This window comes from Tribolium madens, unplaced genomic scaffold (assembly GCF_015345945.1).
Source record: "Tribolium madens isolate multiple individuals breed KSU strain unplaced genomic scaffold, Tmad_KSU_1.1 Scaffold_19;HRSCAF=116;Tcas5.2_LG9, whole genome shotgun sequence".
Lineage (NCBI taxonomy): Eukaryota > Metazoa > Arthropoda > Insecta > Coleoptera > Tenebrionidae > Tribolium > Tribolium madens.
This window is the reverse complement of record NW_025400983.1, coordinates 5,656,046-5,678,566: the sequence shown is the minus strand read 5'-3', so window position 1 is coordinate 5,678,566 and position 22,521 is coordinate 5,656,046. Positions and strand designations below refer to the sequence as shown.

The 22,521-nt window shown below is 32.0% G+C and overlaps 2 protein-coding genes across 6 annotated transcripts; one reads left to right on the top strand and one right to left on the bottom strand.

Moving 5' to 3' along the window:
- Positions 1–1,183: 1,183 nt before the first annotated feature.
- LOC123016032 (inositol hexakisphosphate kinase 1) lies at positions 1,184–21,791 on the top strand. Of its 5 annotated transcripts, none has more exons than XM_044416219.1 (6): positions 1,184–1,613; positions 12,455–12,665; positions 13,588–13,717; positions 15,201–15,321; positions 17,667–18,125; positions 20,486–21,791. In XM_044416219.1, the coding sequence occupies exons 2-6, from the start codon at positions 12,522–12,524 to the stop codon at positions 21,207–21,209; spliced, it is 1,578 nt and encodes a 525-aa protein (XP_044272154.1). In that variant the 5' UTR covers positions 1,184–1,613; positions 12,455–12,521; the 3' UTR covers positions 21,210–21,791. The 5 variants fall into 5 exon arrangements, with proteins under 5 accessions (XP_044272154.1, XP_044272157.1, XP_044272156.1 ...); XM_044416222.1 differs by lacking the exon at positions 1,184–1,613 and adding an exon at positions 3,391–3,429; XM_044416221.1 differs by lacking the exon at positions 1,184–1,613 and adding an exon at positions 6,983–7,059.
- LOC123016033 (BET1 homolog) lies at positions 21,782–22,406 on the bottom strand. Its single transcript, XM_044416224.1, has one exon. The coding sequence runs from the start codon at positions 22,202–22,204 to the stop codon at positions 21,872–21,874; it is 333 nt and encodes a 110-aa protein (XP_044272159.1). The 5' UTR covers positions 22,205–22,406; the 3' UTR covers positions 21,782–21,871.
- Positions 22,407–22,521: the final 115 nt, after the last annotated feature.

Below are 22,521 nucleotides of genomic sequence, written 5' to 3'. Positions count from 1 at the left end.
AAGAAGACTTTTATTTTGTGATTTTTTACTATACAGGCTGCGCCAGAACTCGCGCCCCAGAGAAAAATTTCAAGTAAGATAATATACTAGAAACGTGGAAAAAATGTTTAAAAAATTCTATCTGTCAAAAACTTGCGACATTTATTTTTTGACATTTGACATTTTTTTATGTCTACTTTATGTTACTGATGTTCTTGTATATGTTTTTTTTACAATTATTTAGTAAAAGTAAAAAAAAAATTGCCTATAAAAGCCACAAATAACATTGAACAGAGTAACAATTTATGAACATCTTCCTTGTTTTCTCTTGTAATAGCTTGTAGCAAAAAAACTTATTATTTTTCCAACAGAAATAAATAGTCAAAGTGCAAAATTTAAACTCTCATAACTTTTAAATTTTTATAGATAATTTTTTTTTAACATTTTCTTGATGTTTCTGGTATCTTACTTTATATTGCATTTTTCTCTGGGGCGTGAGTTCTGGCGCACCCTGTATCAATAAATTATTTAATTTGTTGCAGAAAAAATCTAAAAAAAACTCAGTATTAAAGTTATTGGGGCACTGGCTAGAGGAGTATTGTCTCTAGAGAAAATGTGCCTGTTGCCCCCAAGGTTTCGGCGCCTATGGAGTATTTATTTTACCGTAATGTATACAGGGTGCACCCTAATCATATGTTATGAAAAACTTAAGAGAAACCCTTAAGAGAAAAGTAAGGAAAAATTCCTTAGTTGGTCATTGTTATTAACACACAGGGGCGTGCAGCTTCCTCTACTTCAAATTTCACCGCACGCCACTGATCAATTTGAACCTGTTTTTTTTTACTAATAAAATATGTAGGTATTCGGAGATCAATTGCAAATAGTATAATAATTAAAAAATGTTTATCTTACGTCGAAATTTTTGGCCTTTACTCTTTACTCGTGTTCAATACATTTATCCCAATGTTATTGGTTGCATTAGGTATTAATTTCTTTCTTATCATGGGTTGATAAGCCAAATCGGAAGCCTCACGTACGACCTTGAAGAACATGAGCAACAACCAAAAAACCAAACAAATACCAACCAAAATACAAAAGTGCGAGAGTCGCGATTTCACAAAGAAACGCATTGAAAAAAAAGTCACGTGACAATCAGCTGTACCTTTACTGCGCAAGCGCGTCGGCGTTTTACCAACATTCAATAAGAAAGCGTTTCGACCTCGCGTTCGGCCAGTTTTCTTCTAACACACTGAGTTGTAGGAGCGTATTTTACGATTTTTTGTTTATTTTTTAAAAACACGACATTTGTATCATATTTTGTATAGGACGTTTCGAACTATAAGCCTGCAAAATTCGATCATATGTTGATGAGGTGTTCTATTGTTAGCGACTACTTTCACAATTCGTCATGATAGCGGGAGTGAAACCCGTTGTAATGTGACTGAACGATCATTTGCAGTGTTTCTGTGTTTGTTTTTCTGTTTTCTGTTGAATAAGAAGTGAGTGCAAGAACTGTGGGCGTGATTTCAACCCCGAACTGCATCGTAATCGATAGTGTTTTCGAGCAACGTTGCCACGTCGCACTACCTGCCATCGACAACGTCGCACAGCTGACCGGGACATCGTACTTTGTTGTAAGTAGACAACCCAGTTTTTGCACCTTGTGGAATGTCACGCCATTTACCATACCATTGATGGTAGGGATTGCATTACCATTAAACAATTGTGTCATGATGGTGAATGAATCACTATTGATGTGGTGACGAGCGCCGGGCTCGTGGAGCTGCACCCTCACGACTCAAGGTCAACTTAAGTTTGACAATTTTCCTAAGTTCTTTACCTCTAAAATCTGACAATTGACAATTTTCCTAAGTTCTTTACCTCTAAAATCTGCATAGAACAAAATGCTTGAGCTGTCACTCTCAAAATACTAAAACTAATATCAGCTTTTAAGGTAGGTATTCGCGAACAAATGTCTTGCAATTATTTCTTTCAAAGCTGGTGATTGACCCACAATTACTATAGAAGGGAATGAATGTTTTTCTCACGTGTGCACAAAATAATGACAGTAAAAATTTTTGAATCAGGAACACTTTTCATGAGTTTTTCTTCAAGAATGAGATGGGCTATCGAGGTTGTACTGTATTTCTATTTATTTGATTATACGGTATAAAAAGAATAAAATGCCTTCAAATACTCATAGTTATTATTAGACGAATTTTTAAGAGTGGGATTGATAAGTAGTAAGTCTGATTTTATAAGGAATTCGAAGATTACATTGTGATTGATAAGATTTCGTGAAATAAAATACAAAATTGTTATTTTTACATAATATTTTTATTCTCTCGTATATGTAATGTTGACATTTCTAACCTCGACGGTAGTTGGAAAGTGTCTCATTACAGACTTTCTGTTACCTACCTCTATTACTACCCTCGTTTTTGTCCCACCAAATGGTGGATACGCAGCTGCGCACCGTAGTTCTAGCGGTATTCACTCCGTTAATAATTAAACAAGAATTATTCTTCGTTTGAATCCACCATTTCAATAGATTCAAAGACGTAATGAGCAAAAACTGTTACACGGATTCAGCACCAAATCGCGTCACTACGTTGTTTGTAATGTTTGTTACCATGGCGTCGAAAAAAAGGCCGACTCGATCGACGCGCCAGAACTCGCGCCCCAGAGAAAAATGGAAACATGGAAAAAATTTTATCTATAAAAATTTCGAAGTTATGAGGGTTTAAAGTTTGCACTTTGACACTATTTATTTCTGTTGGAAAAATAATTTTCCAAGTTTTTTTGCTATAGGCTATTAAAAGAGGAAACAAGGAAGCTGAATCCTAAATTGTAACTCTGTTCAATGTTACTTGTAGTTTTTATTGGCAAAATTTTTGTCCCTTTACTAAATAATTGTAAACGAAAATATACAAGATCATCAGTATCATTAAATAGATATAAAAAATGTCAAATGTCAAAAAATAAATGTCAAAATTTTTTGACAGATAGAATTTTTTAAACATTTTGTTCATGTTCCTGGTATCTTACCTTACTTGAAAATTTTCTCTGGGGCGCGAGTTCTGGCGCACCCTGTATGTCAAAAAAAATACAAAATTGTATGCAAACGTCGGTGGAAAGTTTCATTTCTGTCTCGAGATAAAGTTAACGTCGACTTTCCACCTCGGTATATAATACATACAGGGTGATTCAGCTTAAATGACCCACCTGACCCCTCTTGGCAGACAACACATAATACATTATGCACTTATCCCTTTATTCAAAATTAAATTTTCAAAATATCGAAAATCAAAGAACGATATTTTTCGTTTCATGAAACTTTCAAATTTTGAATATGAGTCAAGGAATAATTGCTTTTTGTATTATAGATTGTCTGCCAAGAGGGGTCTAATGGGTCATTTAAGCTGAATCACCCTGTATACTATTACTCTCGTAAGTAATGTAAATCAGTTACATATTTTATGAATTTTCCATATACACACACTCATTGCGATCGATAATGGATGTTTTCATAATTGTTATTAATAGGATTCCAAGTAGTTGGAATTTAATATTAATTTTACAAGAAAATTGATATTTTGTGCGAATGTTAAAATAAAAGAAAACAGCAGATACAAAAATAATTAAGTCTCATATCTTCTGTTTCTATATCACAGTTCACATTGATCGGATTCAAAAGCACTTTAAGTCAGGCTAATGTTCTATCTTTGTCAAAAGTTTTATTTAGTACTTTATTTCAACTCTTCATTTTTGTTTTTTTTTTAGTTTCTAGTCTTTCTGATTTGATTTAAAGTATCAAACATTTAAAAAGCGCTTACTGTTTTGAGTAAGTGCTTCCTTACTGTTTCCTAAGAGAAGATAAAGTTATAAAAGTAAAAAAGTTTTCCGTTAGATAATTTTGTCTCAGTGTCATTATACTTGTAATATTTATACATATGTATTTACGGTAATCTCTATAAAACAATGGTTTAAAGAATAAAGGACAATGCATTTTATTTTTAATAATCTTTATTTTTTTGAAATCTCAGATAATTTAAAGGATAAATTGTTATAAATCTAGAAGCTTCATTTATTTTTTAAAATTTATTTGACATTAGAACTGCTGACTGACTTTTTGGAACTTTCAAGTCCTCTCCATTCCCAATTAAAAATTAAATTATTGTTAATGATTTTTGTTTGTTAATTTCTAAACTGAATTCAATAAAAACTAATCGCTTTTTGTTTTGGCAACTTGTCAAACTTTAATACTTAGCATTGCATTCCATTTCAATTACTATTACGTTATGAGTGGGCTTGGATTTATCGAAAAAAAAAACGCTTTAGCTTTTCTCTTAAAAGATTACGATTTGACTAATACAAAGTTCTAACAATGATGTCAAAATAATCGAGGCGAATTTGTCGAAAATAACAATTTTTGTCATATCTACGTCCTCGTGGAGTTACATTACTCACTCCTTCATCGCTCGTATGTAATTTTTCCACTCATGGCTCATATTATGTAATGTACTATTGTTGTTGTGGAATACCGCAATGACAGTTTTGCAAAAATTAAAATTACTTTTGTGTATAAAAACGTTGCGTAAATGTCAGGATGATAAAGGCGTACCCTTTCAAGGATATTAACAAAATCAATGACAGTGTTGCTGTGATGTTACAAGTAAATAAATAATTAAATAACCAAAACATTCGAATTGCTTACAAATATTTATTTTTTCGTACGTTTACTATGTATAAAGTTTTAAATAAATAAATTGAGGATCAATGACTTTTTTATTTGTCTTTGGATTTCATCCTAGTCAACATTGTGACTCTCCAAAAAAAAAACTTTGGATAATCTTGTGATTTTGGACACGTTTTTGCAATTAAAAGGTCGTCAGAGCTGTGAAGGAGAAACGTTTCACATTGAAGAAGGTAATCTCGCGGTTTATTTTTTCCGATAAAATTAAACATTCCCACTTTTTTATCGTTTTTTGCAATTGTTGTTTTATTCATCGAGGAGAAACACTTGCCAATTATTTATTATTCTTTAACCCGGTTGTTACCGATACGACTGAATAAATTCCTTGGAAAAATCCAAGGGACAAAGTCTAAATGTTTTACACTCATTATCAATCTAATGGCGATTTTCAACATCTTGGCAAAACGTGCCATTACCTGGCACTACTCTTTTGAGATGGTATTTTTAGTCTTGAAAAAATTTCACAATTTTCGATTCCTGTGGAGATCTAAATATAATTGGAGGATTTTCAATGCGGGAGATAATGAAGAAGATGTTGGCAGGTTGGTGTTTTTGGTGAAAAAAATGTCAGTCTTCCGTGTCTTTCAGGCTATTTTTAAATTACTATTTTAGCTCAGAGATGTGAAAGATAACGCAAGAGCGACAAAGATAAAGTAGAGTCACATTGTCTAGAGAGAAAATGTAGGAATAGAGCTATTATTTATGGTAATACTAATAATTTATGGTAATAATGTTGTTATTACCGCAGATTCTTCCACTGTAAATCTAGTCTGGTATTCAGAGTTGAATCAGAATAGCGAGATTGCTGATATTCTAGAAATGACAAGCTCTGTGTACTTTTCCATTAAATACAACAGAGACTCGTTTAACATTCGAAAGTAGGAATATAGGATATAGGAAGTTTACTATTGTGTAATTTTATTCGTGTTTCTGTTATTTTTTTATAATAAAAACACTTATATTAGGTAAGTGTCACAATGCTTAAAATCGGATGTTACGTTTTTTCGCTCAAATATCAATTAGTCTGCTTATCAGATTGCAGGTATTTTTAAAATTGATAAGAGATTTTATCGACAAGTTTAAAAAACAATATTCGAAACAATTTATTGGCAATACATCATCCTTGTTAATCAATGAGGTGACCAAACTAAGGAGTAAACACTTTCAAGTGCTTTAGGTTCGTTGTACACCTGGCAGATTTCCAGATTTTTACAATTCATATAGTCTCTTTGTTTCATCTGTTCGGAGGAGAAATCTAATTAAACAAAATTTGATATGCAAATGCAAGAGTTTTAACAGGACATTGAAATTTGATAAGAACTGGGTTGCAATTTAACTTTGCCGCGAAACAATAAACGATTAAAACTTCATAATGGAATGGAAATCAGGGCAGAATTTTTAATAACTTTCGTCCACCTCAAAGATTCATTAAGTGGGTTTATTATATTTAATAACGAACATTCACTGGTGCTAAAATTCTGTAGAAAATATCAAATTCACTTCGTCCCTCAATACTGGAACCAATCTTTTTTGCTTATTAAACTCTTAAAAACTATTTTCTGAATGATGAAGTATTAAAAAAACTAGTACCACTATGAAAAATTTGAATTTTTTTTACAATTTATTTCAAAACTACGTTTTTTGTAAGTATTAAAAACAAAAAAAAGTTTTGCCATGTGGTATCTTCTTATTATATTATTGGTTCCATGTTCCATATAACTAATTTTATTGTCACTATTATTAAAATTGACCTAAATTCTTTGGACATTTGGGACGACCTTACAGCTGATGATTAGGATGATTGCGATTGTATTTTTATGTCGCGATAAGAATTCCAAAAGCCGAGATCTAATGCTCGTACTGGGAAATACTCAATGGATTTCCCCTCGCTAATCGATTCCATAAATATAGATGACCTTTTCTTCGTCATCAAGGTTCGTTCATTGAAAAATACGTAAAACGGATCGATTTGCCCTTTCAAACAAGTCAATATCCTCGACCAGGAACGCTTGAACTTCGATTCAACCTTTATCATTTACATAGCATCAAACATGAACATCAAAGCACGCAAGTAGTTCTGCTTTGTGTGTCTTGTTTTATTTTGGTCTGTTGGAGTTTAACGACACGTTAGTTTCTTGGATTTTTCGTTTTTGGAAGAGCATCATGTGCTTATTTGCAGACTTGCATCATTTTATAGGTTTCAAGGTTCTGCAAACAAATTGCGGTCGATTAATGAAGTTTTGCGGTGCAAAAACGGAGCTTTTGTAATTTTGTGCTTTGGTGATTTTGTTGTTTTAGCAGCGAGTGGGGTTTTTGTGGATAAGGTGAGGGGTATAAAAATTTTAAATTGGTTTTTTGAGGTTTGTGTTTTTTTGCTCTTTGAAAAAGTATTAGTATTAATAAATTCATTTGTGTCGGTTTCTAGATCAGAGAACATTCTAGAAAATTGCATTCAACACACACACACACACAATTGGTTATAAAATATTGCTAATAAAATAATGTTAATATACTAGAACGAATTAAATTTGTCCTTTGTCATTCAGTAAGACTTATTCCTATCACTCTCTCAAGTAGATTAAGGTTATAGTTATTTAATCCAATTGTTATAGCACGTGTTAAAATCGATTTACCTCTTTTTGATTATTTCTTCTTGATTTTTGTTACTAACCGAACACTGTTTTTTCATTGTTTGAAATACTTTTACACACTAATTTATGGTCGTTTGGTTTATTGTTTTACCCTGAAATAAACATGTGTTCTTAGACTCAACTGCAAATAAGTTTTCGTGTTTTTCGTGTACTTTATTGCTGTGGAAAATTCCAGTTTAGCCACACCTTCCGAAATTGCTTTTTCGCGTGGTTTAGTTTATAGATGCAAAACAGTCGAGTTATTTTCTGGGAACTTTTGTATCGATTGTGTGGTAATATTAATTTGACGCAGTTTATCCATTTTGACTTTAATAACACAATTTCGAGTCTGTTGACCAGTTGGTAGTTGCAGGACATAGTTTTGGCCTTGAATTAAAAAAAAAAACGTGTCATGTCTTTTGTGACGATTTTTGATTTGTATGATTTGTACTGACGTCATGTTCCACGTGTTGTTTTCAAAATTGTTTTGGTTGTTAAACAAACATTGTGACAAATTGCCTTATCTTAGTTACTGTATTGTAAAATGGCTAAATAAAAAAACGTTTTATTATTATTGGTCACGAAATCGATTTTGTGTAGGTACAAAATAAATAACACCAATCCCAAACAAATTCGAATCTGATATTTTGGTGAGGCGTAAACTTAATTAAGAGCGGTTGAGTGCTTTTTTTATTGAAAAAGATTCTTTATTTGAACAAAGTAATTTAAATTTTAATTTTCCTGTTAAGAGGAATTTTATTCATTAAATGTAAATTTTGAGAAAAATAATAATATTATTCTAGTACCAAAAACCAAATGCGTTCAAATACTAGTTTGTTTGTTTTTGGCACTTTAGAAAGGTAAAATCACCACCAAATTTATGTCCTTAAAGTCTTGGTGAGTTGGCATTAAAACAACATCATAATTTCAAAGTCAATTTATTGTTTTGATGGTCATTTTTATGATGGATAAGTTTATTGACTTCAAAATCGAATTACGTAGCAATGTTTTAGAAATTAGCGAAAACTTCAGAATTGTGAAAGAAGCTGATAAAAGGTAGTATAGTATGTAGCTAGATGTCTATGATAAGATATGAGGGCAATCTAGAAGGAAATCTATCTAGATATGATGAAATAAAACACAAACGATAATTTGTTTTGCAAAAAAATCTGTGGTTGTACGAGAATTAAGTACACATTTTACAAAGAGTGACAACTTGAAGAGTTTCTTGCTTTTTACTCATTAAATTTTTTTTTAGAGAATAACATTTGTGCCAAACGAGAAGTTAATTCCACTCTTGAAAACTACTTTTTTGACGAAGTGGTATTTAAGTTGGGAAAAGTGCATTAGTATTGGAGCAAGTTTGTTGAAAAATACGATTTTTTTAAATTCTGAGACCTCGTTCATAGTTGGATAGATAGATGTCTTCCGAAATTGTCTTCATAGACTAATTAAAATCCGTTTAGATTCTGGTTCTTTCTAGTTTCTACTTCAAATGTATTGTTTTATTTAGAACGCCAAGTTATTGTACTTTGCATCTGCGTTTTTTTATTATTTTGAATTAGGTACTTGTATCTGAATGAAAAACAAGAATCTCCTTTCTAATAATAGTAATAATAAACTATTCTTGACGTTTCCTTGTTTTTCTGGGATCTCCGATCTTGAACCTATAAGAATCCAACACTATTTGCTTGACCATAACTCTAACACGATCTTTGCGGTTTCCTCAACCTTCAGTTCGTCGACCTTCCCTTTTCCTCACCTTCCTTTGGCATTGCAGCCAATCTTTTTCATTCAAAAAAGCGATTCAATCTGCGACTGAAATGAGGCGCTCCGCCGACCACTGCGCACCCATTATTTTTATTTTAAATTTAGAAGACACAAAATAGCTTAGCGCGCAGTTACTAAAACGTTTTCGGACAAAAACCGTCTACAGAAAATGTTAAAGGTGATTAGGTGACAGTTGCTAAACTTTATTTTTTATTTCGCATCTTTCGCAATCAGTGAATGTTCTCGAAAGCGAACAATTTGCTTGAGGATGGTTATTGTCGAGAATGGAACTTTCAGAAATTGCGTAAGTGATGTATGTATTGACGAAATACCAAATTTGTCGAGTTGAAGATAAATTTTGGCAAGCTTTCGATATCAAAGCTCGAACATTTGGCGTAATTAACGCAAAAAATCGAATCACGTGTCGAATGGATCAGATTTAGAACTCTCGAGATAAAAGTGTTTACACGTGGATCGATTGCAGCCCACGACTAAATTTGTATTTTTATTCAATTCCTTGTGTGAAGTACTTGTAATGCATTACACCAAACCACTGAACGCCAGACAGGTTTCGACCTGTTTCACAGCCTGAAACAGAATTCTATCATCACGAAGTGAGTTGTATTGTCTGGAAGGCAAGTCTTAGCACCTGTTTTGTTGGTAAACATTTTGAAGGTATGCAGGTGTGCGTTGGTAGAAAACAAAAAAGCTTTGACAATGTTACAATGCTAATTTCGGAAATCGCAGTTATTTGCAACTTTTTTTAAAATAAGCAGATATTTTGTAATTTGCCTCCATTCTGATTCTCTAATAAACATATTAATGAACGCGGCGTCATCATGTGCCGATATCTTCATAGTCAAAAAAAGACTAGATTAAATTTTGACTTTTAAAATTAAGACATTACCAAACGTCCTAAATCGATTAAGTAAGAGTTTTTGCTTAAAAACGGCATAAAAAGGCCAAATTACAAAAAATAGTATAAAAAAAGCTTCAAGACCTTGAATCACTCATATTTTAAAATAACTCGTGGTTTGTCCGATAAAAAATTGTTCAGAACGTTTCCTTACCAAAGACGCTAAAATTTGAAATTTGTTTCCCGATTGTGTCCAAATCTGTACAAAATAATAGTATCACTCATCTAGTAGGCTTGCAAAGTTTGATCCACGTAGCTTTTTTCGTTTAGGAGAAATTTCGAATTTTATGTTTTTTAAAAATTGTTTTTAGAACAAACCCAGATTTTTTTCACGTGTTTTAACTGTTCCTGAATTTTCGCCGGTAAAAACTGAATTACCCTGTATATTTCTAGAATTTAACTTTTTATAGTGTGGAAGTTTCGAATTTTACTCAGTCAACAAATGTACCTACGTACGAAAATATTGAAATTTCTGTTAATTTTTAAGTTAGTTTTATATATACAGAGTTATTTACTTAAACTATAACTAGCCTATTCAACTTACAATTAAATTATTATTTTTTTATGAATCATGTTATGAAAAATTTAATGTATTTATTGCTGGTTGTATTCAAAGTTTGTCAAACCTTTTGATTTATATGAAGAAAGCGAAAAGGTAAATTCAAAAAAAAGTTTTCTATAAAGTTTAAACAAAAAATGCTTGTTTAATACTTTTTCCGCACTTAAGTATTCTTAGAAATCTTAAAAAATACGAATTTTTGAAAATACTTACTTATTAGTATTTTTAATTTTGTTTTTGCAAATTTTAGACATTTATAACAAAATAATTATTTTGGAGGAGCAAATAAATATTACAAGTTATTATTTTTCCAAATCATAGGTATTGGTGTTAATTTGCAAAAGTAGTTTTTTTTTTAATCGTCTGATTATGTGAATTATACAGGATGCGCCAGAACTCGCGCCCCAGAGTAGAAGGCCATATAAGGTAAGATACCAGGAACATGGAAAAAATATTAAAAAAATTTTATCTGTAAAAATTTCGGAGTTATGAGAGTTTAAATTTTGCACATTGACTCTATTTGTTTTTGTTGGAAAAATAATTATCCAAGTTTTTTTGCTACAGACTATTAGAAGAGGAAACAAGGAAGCTGTATCCTAAAGTGTAACTCTGTTCTATGTTATTTGTGACTTTTATTGACAAAATTTTTGTCTTTTTTTGTGCCTTTACTAAATAATTGTAAAAAAAACATATACAAAATCATCAGTATTAGTAAATGGACATAAAAAAATGTCAAATGTCAAAATTTTTTGACAGATAGAATTTTTTAAACATTTTTTTCATGTTCCTGGTATCGTATCTTACTTGAATTTTTTCTTTGGGGCGCGAGTTCTGGTGCACTCTGTATTTCCGTGTTATTTCTTAATGAAGTTTATCTGTTTCTGAAAATGTAATAAAGGGAAGTTTCTAGATTCAGAAGTTAACGGTTTTCATGATTTCAAAGTACTATTTATTCGTTTTCAAATTATCTAGTAATAAAGGTGAAAATTATTGCTTACAAAATCATTAAAAAATGTTCAGTTAGTCAAACTTTGTGATTTTCCACTCAACAAAGTTTCAGCTCGAAAAAATCACCTGACGCCCACAATCGGCAATCTTTAAAAATAAAAATTTGCATTAATAAGAAAAACACCTAAATCCGGTTGGCTAGGAACAAAACTAAAAAAAATCACCTCATGTTTTGTTTAATCGCTTGGGAGGAACCGTGAAAAAAATTCTCATCTCATGCCAAATTATTCAGCTGGTATTTCGAAACTTCTAGCTTTGATTATCTTTACCGATGATATAACTGAGATACATTCAAGGTAAATCAGTTTTATTCGGCTGCAGTTGGCTAGGTCAGGGAAATTCCACAGTTGGCAACTTTTTACAATCTGTCTCAGTTTTGCAACAAAAAGATGAAACGCTGGCCTAATTTTTGTAATTTTAGAATGAACGGCGATAAATTTGGTTGTAACGCTGACTCGAAATAAATAGGAGAGAGAGTGAATTGTAAATTGGAACGGAACCGTTATTTTTTCTAGTGTTGCAATCATTGTTTTCGTGTTGTGAATGAATATTCATGCGCTTTCTTTCGAAATAGATCAATTGTGGTAAATGCATGGTCATTGTAGTCGTTATAAATTTGTATTTCTAATGTCAAGGTAAAAAGAACAGGAACACGAATAAAGTTACAATAATATTTACAATTTTTTTTCTTTAAAGTTAGCCAGGTCAAGATTGGTGTGTTTTAGTGATTTTAGTTTTCGGGTGATATCCGTCACATTTGACATTGACGCTGTCCAAATTTTTTGTTTTTTCCGCAAATCTCAATCATTTCTGACCGATTGTTGTTGTTGTTTCAGATTTGTTGCGAATTTCCTCGGAGAAGAAAAGACACTTCAGAAGTGTGTTTGTGCCAACAAGAAGGGGATGGTGTACTTGTTGGATGATTGGGGTATGGGAGATACTGAAACCCGCAACCGGAAATATGCGGAACCATCCCGTGACCTCCTCAGACGTGACCAACATGTTGATGGCTGTGACGAAGTCGACTTACATCCACTTAGTAATCAAGTGAGTTTTCACACTTTTTGGTAATTATAAACTGATGTTTTTCAAGCTTTTTCAAAAAATAAATTGTTAATTAGTTGATGGCAGAGAAAAACAAGCACCACTGCCAAATAACTTCTTTCGACACCCATTACTAAAACATTACCGTGTTTCTGGGTGCTTCCGAGTTGACAATAATTAGGCAGATCAATAAACTTTTAAGAGTTTAATTTCCAACTTTTGATTAATTTTTCCTCTAGATAGAACCACAGATGAGCGTTTTAAATAGACATTTTTTAAATAACAATTTAAATTTTATATAAAACCTTTTCAAGTGTGGCTTATAGGTTCATTCTTAGTTTACTAGTTTACTAATTTCAAATTAATTCCTGAATTTTCAACTTATAATTTGGATAGTTCTAAAAAGTTCGTAAAAAATTCAAAGTTCCAAAAAGAATTCTAGTAATTTAAGAAAAATGCAGTAATTTACAAATAATTCCAGTAATTTCATTCTATTTCGATTAAATTCCAAAAATTTGTACAACTAGTCTAGAGTTAACGACCCTCGATTTTTGTAATTAAATATACAATTTAAATAAAATTTGACAAGGAAACAATTTACATAATGAAAAAACAAGGTTAAACTTTAAGTTTTTCTATACGTTTTTTTTTTGAATTGTAAGGCTGAATGAAAATTTTTGTCACAATTTAGAATTAGTTTTGTAGATGATCTCGTCTATTATTTACGTACATTGACATTTTTTAGGAGTAGGCAGATTAAAAAATGTTTCTCATTTTATAATAATAAGCTATTTCGTAGTTTCAACTTTTCAGAAGAAATAAGCAATAATTCATTGCACAAAACGCTTGTATTTAGATAAAGTTATCACAAGTTGATAGTTTTGCGACTGTTCGTTGTTTAATTTTGCGTTTTGCGTTTTTTCAGGTCGGAGGCCACACGCGTCTCATGGTACTGAATCCGAGCACGATCTGTAAGCCCCTGAATTACAGAGAGTTGGATTTTTACCAGAACATTCAGGACCAAGATATCAAAATGTTTGTACCGAAATATAAAGGTAAGCTGAGTAGAATAAGAGTTTGAAACAAAAAACCAAAAACACAAAAACATAGTCAGTGGAAAAGACTGTTTAGTGGGACAATGAGTTTATTTATTGTTGATAATTAAGACTGTTGAAGGCCAGGGTCTGATTCCGGAACAGTTCGGCTCCAATAATGTGATAAAATTTTGTGTAAGTATTGACAGTATCGGAGCCAACGTTCCCGAATTTTATTATTATCTGGCCTGGAAAATAGTTTATATTTATTTATAGGCTAGTGACTGTATTGTAAATGTACAAAATGTTCAAAATAAACTTTTTTTGAAAAATCTGACAACTATACTGGATTTATGGTGCATGCTTTGACTTACTATTAAGGTCGTTTCGTTAAAACATGATCACCTAACTTATCATCCATGTTTTTTTCTTAATTTATGCATTAGTGTGATGTACTACGCTTGAAATGTTATTTTTTGTTTTTGATTAACATTTTTACAAAGAAAAACGAAAATAAACTACTGATGAATCTTTTTTTATTTTTTTCATGATTTTAAAAGTGGATAATTGTGTGGTATGAATGGCTAACTATCCCAAATTCTCCTGACCCTAGGCTAATGCCATTCCGAACATAATTATTAATTGCGATGGCATTAACTTAAAAACACCCAAAATAAGACACACATTCGGTGAAAACTTTATCCTAATTGTATAATTTTGAAAACAAAAAATAGAGTAAGTAATTTGTGATATGGAAGGTAAGTATACGTCATTAAATTGATACTTTTGATATTCGGTATGAACTGAACTTTCATCAGAGTTGGCTAGTTGGCACTTTCTAAGCTCACTAGAAAAACGAATTAATTCCAGGGCAAGCAAAAGGAAAATAAATTTTAAAAATTTGCTAAAGTTTACTTTTCTATAATTGTTTTGGAATTTTTGTGAGAAACTTGCCACCTCTGGTGCCAACTCTGCGTCTCATCCTGTGTGAGTGTGCGAATGGCGAATGTGAGCGAGTCTCTGGTTATCCCAAAAATCGTTTACTTGTTTTATTGAGGGAACCGCCCCCGGTGGACCGGCTGACAGACGGCTGCCCGCTGCCTGACCCGCCCCTCGAATGCCTCTTCGTCCATTCTGCGAGGGTTTGTATGGACGTCCTTCACGCTAAAAGGGTTGGAAGCCCATTTTATACTATTTTTAATCAAGCAAATAGAATCCAGATTCGCACCGCAATCTGAATTCTATTCACAGATGACTCAAAAATACTCTTTGATTCAGTAAAGTAAACGAACGCTCTGTTTTTTGGTTGTCAATTTTATTTTTTACGTTTTTCATCACATTCAACACACAAGCTTGTTGTTGTAGCGTCTGATTATTTTTCTCGTGGCATTTTTGCTACACTACTAATTTATTTATACTAAAATATTACTAAAACTTAAGTCGAATTTAATTTTAAGACGTTCGGTGAGTTTTCGGTGTTAAATGTCTTTGCGAATTGTTTCAGGGGTTATGCAGGCGACACTTTGTAGCGGAGGCAAAATCGAAAAACGTTACAGTCCCAGTTTTCGAGATGAATCTTCCAGAAGTAAGACTGACCGCAAGAGAAAACGAGAAGATGTTTTGAAGTAAGTAAACGAAGAAAAATTCCTTGTGACGCACCTCATCTTATCTTTTCTTTGTTTTATTATCATGTGTGTTTCTTGTTGTTATTAAACAAATTAAATGTGCTCTTTGTTTGAGAACAATTTACTTCAAACAATCGTTGTTTTTCTAGACACTGTTTTCGATAATTAATTTAATTTCTTTTCAACACCACAGTGTTGCTTAAATCGATTAAAGTCATTTACCAGATTAGGAACATTACGAATCACGTCATGTGCACCACAAATGAAATCATGTGATATTAATGTAAAAAATATTGGCTTAATTAACTTGCGTTGTCGTTGTAATCTAAAGAGGAAAAGTACATTTTACGATTACATCAACTAAAATTATCCAGCCAGACGTTGCATTACTTTGGTATAAGACTATTAACAGTTTGTTAGACAATCGTTAACAATAAATTAGCAGTTGGTAACTGTTAAAAGAGAGTACAAGTAATATACTGTTTATTTACGCCCATATTTGCAAAAATGTTTTTACACCTCAAAATTTGACATTTATGAAATTGCAAGTATTTGTTACGAAACATTCTATTTATAAAAACTACCTAATAATATTACATTTTCTTTAAACCTGTTTTATAAGTGGAGATACGGAAAAAAATCGGTGATGATTTTTATTTATGTGTTTATTTTTTAATTGTTTTATGTACTTTTTTTAACACCTTTTAATAATTCAACGATAGCTATGGTGATTTACAAGTATATTACATAACAATACCTAAAGGATTCTTAGAATAATTATATTACTCGCTCTTTTGTCGCTCGTAGTAACTTTTCCACTCCATACGTAATTTGCTTTTACAACTTATAACATCTCTAGTAAATACTTCATTACGCACGTGTGCTGTAAATTAATGGCGGTCGTAGATAAAAAGAATAAACTCGTGAGTTATTTCATAAATGTTCAGAATATAACAATGAAACTAGCCCATTTTTGACTCATTTGTAATAACATTTTTATTATTCCAGAAATATATAAATATAAAAACTAAAATCATTAAGAAAGCTTTCAACAAAAAAATTACAAGTCTTCATAGCAGCTTTTTGTCTTTTAATTAAAATTTCTCTTTCGTTTTTCTTTTTGATAAACTTGCTGATGAGGTGCTAAAACACTTATACTCTTTTTCATATAATGTGCATCAAATAGGTTGTACAATAGGTTGATTCAGACAAAAAGTGTCAATTAATGTCATTCAACACAAATTTAAGCACATCAATAATGACAAAAATCTTTGTTTGCTACCCTATGTTAATTACGTTGTTAATATTAATAATTTTTTTGCAACCTGGGGTACACATTTATTGGAAAAAATAATTTTTAGGAAAGACTGAGGTTAGCATTTTATTGAATTCGCATGGTTGCCACCTTATAATGATTCCTTAAAACTACTACTTCGATGCACATTAATATGAAAACGAATTAACTGTCTAATATTCCATAAAATACGTGTGTATTGTAAGTAAAAACACTGTTTTCATTCTTAGAAATGTCAAAATTAGAAATATGATTTTTCAAAAAAATTATATGATGGATTTTTTCATATTTTTTTAGTAATGAGCATCTGAAAAATGATGCAGGATGTCCCAGCGAATTGGTAAACCATTAAATGTTAAGTTATTTTGTACAAAATTTATACATGCGAAACTCTGCATCGCTTAAAAATATGTACAAGTATACAAGTGTTTCAAAAAAAAAGTTACAATCCAAACCTATGTTTGTTTAAATGAAAAAATGCGAAAATGCACATTTTTAAAAAAAATATTACACCAAAACTAAACATTATAAAATAATTAAATTGATTCAGCTGAAAAGAAGTAAGTATGAATTTTAGTACTTTAATATTTTTACAGATAGTTGCAGTCTAGAAATTAAAAAAATGAAGAAGTCTCTTAAAAGTTGAATTCTTACAAATTTTAATTGAAACGCCTTATTTTTTATTTTTGCAATTGCAATTAACAGACTCTTAAGTTATCTTTGTAAAAATATAAACATTTAAGTGTCTCATACTGATTACAAAAAGATATTTAACTTTAAACATTCAAAAAATTACCATTGTTTCCAGTCGAAAAGCGAAGTTTTGTATAAATTTGTTTAAATAATTGATCAATGGTCAATAATGTTTTTTCCAACTCGCTGGAACACTCCGTATAAATTACTATTTACATTGAAAACAACTTTTACATCGCAAGTCTGTGTTATTTTATAGATTTTCGTGTTTCAGTTGTATTGCTTATGTTATTTTTGTATTTTGTGTGTTTTTCCAGTATAGTCTTCCAATCATTAACTGTTTGTGTTGTGTTTCCAGAATGAGGATCCACCACACTGGCAATCCAAAAGACGTCCTGAAAAGCATCTCGCAATCAGACAATACAAACAAGCAATACTTCCTAATGTTAGAAAATATAACGTCCCATTACACGCATCCGTGCATCCTCGACTTGAAGATGGGCACCCGCCAACACGGCGACGACGCCTCGGCCGAAAAACGTTCCAAACAGATGGCGAAATGCGCCGCTAGCACTTCGGCGTCGCTGGGCGTGCGTCTGTGTGGAATGCAAGTGTATCAAGCGGCGTCCGAAATCTACCACAAAAAGGACAAATACTGGGGACGAGAGTTGAACGAGGAAGGATTCAAAAATGCCCTGTGCACGTTTTTCGACAACGGATTCGGACTCAGAGTCTCCGTGATACAACAAGTGATCTCAAAACTGGAGCAGCTGCGAAGGGTCATTGAGAAGCAAAGCTGCTACAGGTTCTACTCGTGGTGAGTTGTTTTTTCACTATTTTTTTTTTTCAAACACAATATGTCCCAAATTGGGATTCGAATATGTTGCCAACCACACAAAATTCATAATCATTCAATCTATTTTGTTATTCTACGATCAAAATCTTGTGATTTTGAAATTAAGTTGGTAACATTGAAAAATGTATATAGACAGGAATTGCGACACAAAAATAAAATAAAATAAAATTGATGTCCTTTGACTGTTTTATTCAGGATTACAAACTTAATTCTAGAATCACAGACTAGTTTGATAATTGAAATTAAGTTGGTAACATTGAAAAATGTATATGTATAGGCAGGAATTGCGACACAAAAATAAAATAAAATAAAATTGATGTCTGACTGTTTTATTCAGGATTACAAACTTAATTCTAGAATCACAGACTAGTTTGATCAGAAATTCTTTTGAATTAGATCGAATTGATTTAATTTAATGCATTCATTTAAAAAATTACATAAATTTTAAGTTAAATTTAATAGGAAACAAAGAATAATGAAAAGAAAATATTAGCAGATTATCACTTATTTTGAGAGAATCCTAGAAGATAAATCAGAAAATGATTGGTTAAGGTCGTTTTTATTGATTTTGATTTTTTTTATGAAATTTTTGAAAGAATGTCGGATTATTTAAAATTTCAATTCACTTCAAATGACGTATTTTATGCCTATGAGAGTTCTAGAGGCTTCGTAAAATGTTGATCGAGAATATATTTTTTTTCGGTCGTGTTTATTGAGTTTTTTTTTATTAAAATTTTTGAAAAAATATTGTAGGAATTAAAATTGAAAATCTAACCAAAGCCTCGTAAAATGTTCTTCGAGCTTGAATTTTTTTTTTTCTTATTTATCACGATTGGAAGTCTCGAAAAGTTTCGAATTTGGAATTTGTATTTGACAAAATTTGGTTTATTTGTTTAATTTTAAACTTGAAAGTTTTTTAATCGAATCAAATGACGTTTTACGAATTCTTGTGGGGGTTTTAGGGACAAAGAATAATTTATAAAATGGTCGTTGGGCGAGTTTAAAAAAAAATCTTATTTTTTTGAAAAAATTGTTAAATGGTCGAGAAACTTCCTAAAAAAGTAAGAAATAATTTTTTTAATGCCTCACGACGAATGATTTTTGAAATATCTTGCGGTTTCTCGATCGGTTTTAAAGATTTTTTTTGAAATTTTGAGAAAAATGAAATACAAAATTAAAACTTTTTAATAATAAATTAAATTAAATGACGTTTGTCCTGGTTTTATGGGAATCTTGGGATTTAGGAACCAAAAAAAATGCATAAAATGTTGAGTTGAGTGTGAAGAAAAAATCGTTTTTTTCGTGCTTCTCATAATTGAAAAAAAAATAATGCAAATTGCAAAAATTACAAAATATGACGTAAATAGCGAGATTAATGAGCTCTACAATCAATGTTTTTTGAAATATCTACCGAATTTAGATTGATTTTGAGAGTTTTTTTTATTTAATTTTGAAAAATCAGAGAAGTGATTTTTGTTAATTGAAACAAAATATTTTTCGTTCTTCCATGGGGGTTTTAGGACCAAATCCATCAGTTTCTCGATTGAGTTTGAAAGTTTGCAAAATCGTAAAAATTACATGAAATTTTTTGTTACAAAAAATAAGTGGATAAATGAAGTAAATTTTGAATTGTCTGCCGTTTTTTGATCGGTTAAGAATTTTTTTTGAAATTTTGAAAGATCGGAATACAAAATTGAAAATTTTTAAATAAAACTAATAAATAACGTTTTTGTAGTTTTATGAGAATCTTAGGAATCATCAAAAATGCACAAAATGATGAGTTGAATGTGAAGAAAAAAATGTTTTTTCTTTCGTGTTTTCATAATCGAAAAAATTGAAGAAATTGAAAGAAACTTTTGGTTGCAATAAATTACAAAATATGTTTTTTAGACGTAAATAGCGAGATTGAATGTTTTTTAAAATACCTGGCGATCTTAGATCGATTTTGACCGTTTTTTTTGAAAATTTTGAAAAAATCAGTTCACTGATTTTTTTTTTAATTGAACCAAAATATTTTTCGTTCTTCCATGGGAGTTCTCGAGTGACTTTGAAAAAGTTCGCAAAATCGTAAAATTGTTTTACGTAAAATCACTTTTGGGGTATTTTCATTTTGATAAAATTGAAGTAATTTTATGGGGACCAAATGACGTGTTTTGAATTCTCATGGGAAGTTTGTTATTATCATTAAGAAAATAAATTAATCTAGAAATCCATAATTGGGAGACTTGTATGGCAACTTTCCCTTATCCAAACCTCTGCTTTTTGCTTGTATTTTATTAATAAAATTGTTTCCGTGGAGTAACATTTTTTCTTCTTTCTAGCTCTTTACTTATAGTATACGAAGGCAACGGCGGACTTCCGCTCCTGAAGCCCGAGCCGTGCTTGGAGCCCCTCTTCTGCGAGAGCGACTGCACTCGTGAATCCGAAGAGAGCAGTCATGAAGTTCCCTGTTGCTACGACGCCGACACCAGCAATTCCTCCGCCGATTTCAACTTGAGCCAGGACGAAGTCTCGCAAGACTCCCATCATCGGGGTTTCGGCGAGGCAGCGGCTCGAGGCGCCAAATACGGCAACTTTTACCCCATTTCCGAAGAGACAGTATTTCTGGATTCGCCCCCCACCATGCCCACCATCACCACCAGCAGCCCCCTTTCCATCGACAGCTGGATGATGTATTCCAACAGCAGCAGCGACGAGTACTCGAACTTGAACGGAATCAGCTCGAACGAAGACACCTCGGATTTCGAACCGTGTCTCAAGAACAGTCTTCAGTTCGGGCCGTTGGAGTTGGACGACGAGGACGAGGAGCTGGCGCCGACGGTGTCCCACAAGAACTCGACCAAGAGGTTGAGGGTGAAGGAGCGGGCGAGGACGGGGGCGCCGGCGAATGTCGATGTTCGAATGATTGATTTTGCGCATACTTCGTTCATTTCGACGAGCGATGAGAGTTCCAGTGGGGTGGTCCACCAAGGGCCCGATGGGGGATTTCTGACAGGTCTAGACAGTTTAAAGCGTTTATTATCGCAGATTTTAGCCGAAGGGTGAAGCTGCCATGTGAAATAATCATCGCAATGCTCTGTATTTAACAATAAAATTTCAAACATCAAAATTTTTGATGGTTATTTAGCCTGGTGTTTAGACTTTTCCAGATGGTGTAAATAGAACGTTTAGTATTTGTTACGTTTTAATTTATAACAGTATTCTTGTACAAAATTGTAGGATAAAACTGAATGGATATTTTCATATTCCTAGAGGTATGAAAGTTTTTCATTTTCTCTTTTTTCATTTTATTCTGTGATTTAACTTGTTTTATTTTTTATGGCAGAGTGGGTGAGTGGATGAGCAATTTCTAGACATTCCAGAATTTGTGTAGAGTTAACATGCTTGTATTCAAAATGAATTTCAGAAATTCATCCATGTTGAACATGACGCTGTTGTAAAAAATGAATTTGTTTGACATTGTTGCTCTTATAATTCCCACAGTGGGACCATTGGGTATTTGAATGTTTCTGATGTTATGATTTTTACAAATTACGGGATATGTTTAGGAATTTGAGCGAATTGTGATGTTTTGTGTTCAAACTTGTAATATTGTTAATTTAAAAATAAAACGAAAGTTGCAAATAATCAGACTTTATTTTTAAACCCTATAATACAAAAGCCATAAAACACTTCTTATATACAAATGAGAATAAATAACAACAAAATCATCTAAACTTTAATACAATATACAACACAAAGAACACAAACAATGAGAAGAAAAACAAATACACGATGTAGTAATTATGAGAGCCCTTTGACAGCCTCAAGACCCTATTCATGGTATTCCCCAGAAACCCCCTAGTCCTGTCCATATCATCATCCACGTCTCGCAACAATTTGTCCTGATACTTGAGCTCATTCCCTATATCTATCGACAATGACTTCAGCGCACCAACTTTGTCCCTTAATTCATTGGCCATTCGATCATTTTCCTCTTCGACTTCATTAGAACTCTGGGGCAGAGGCTCATAGTAATTTCCAGCATGGGCCCTTCTCATTTTGAACGATTCCAGCTTTGAGGTTACGACAAACTTCAACTATAAAACACACGGGATTTTCACTTCGGGTTTGCACCCGCTGACTCACTTTAAATTACAATTTTGCAATGTTTTTCTAAACAATGTTAACAAGTTGACGTGTTCAGCATTTTTGATTTTTGACAACTAATTTGACGTCACCTCACTAACGTCAAAGCTGGGGAATTTGCGTCATTACCACCACTAGCAAATAATACGAAAACACACAAAATGAATAAATCATTTAACGAAAACTCTGGTAATGAAGGCAAAATTTGTGAAAATATAAATACGTATTA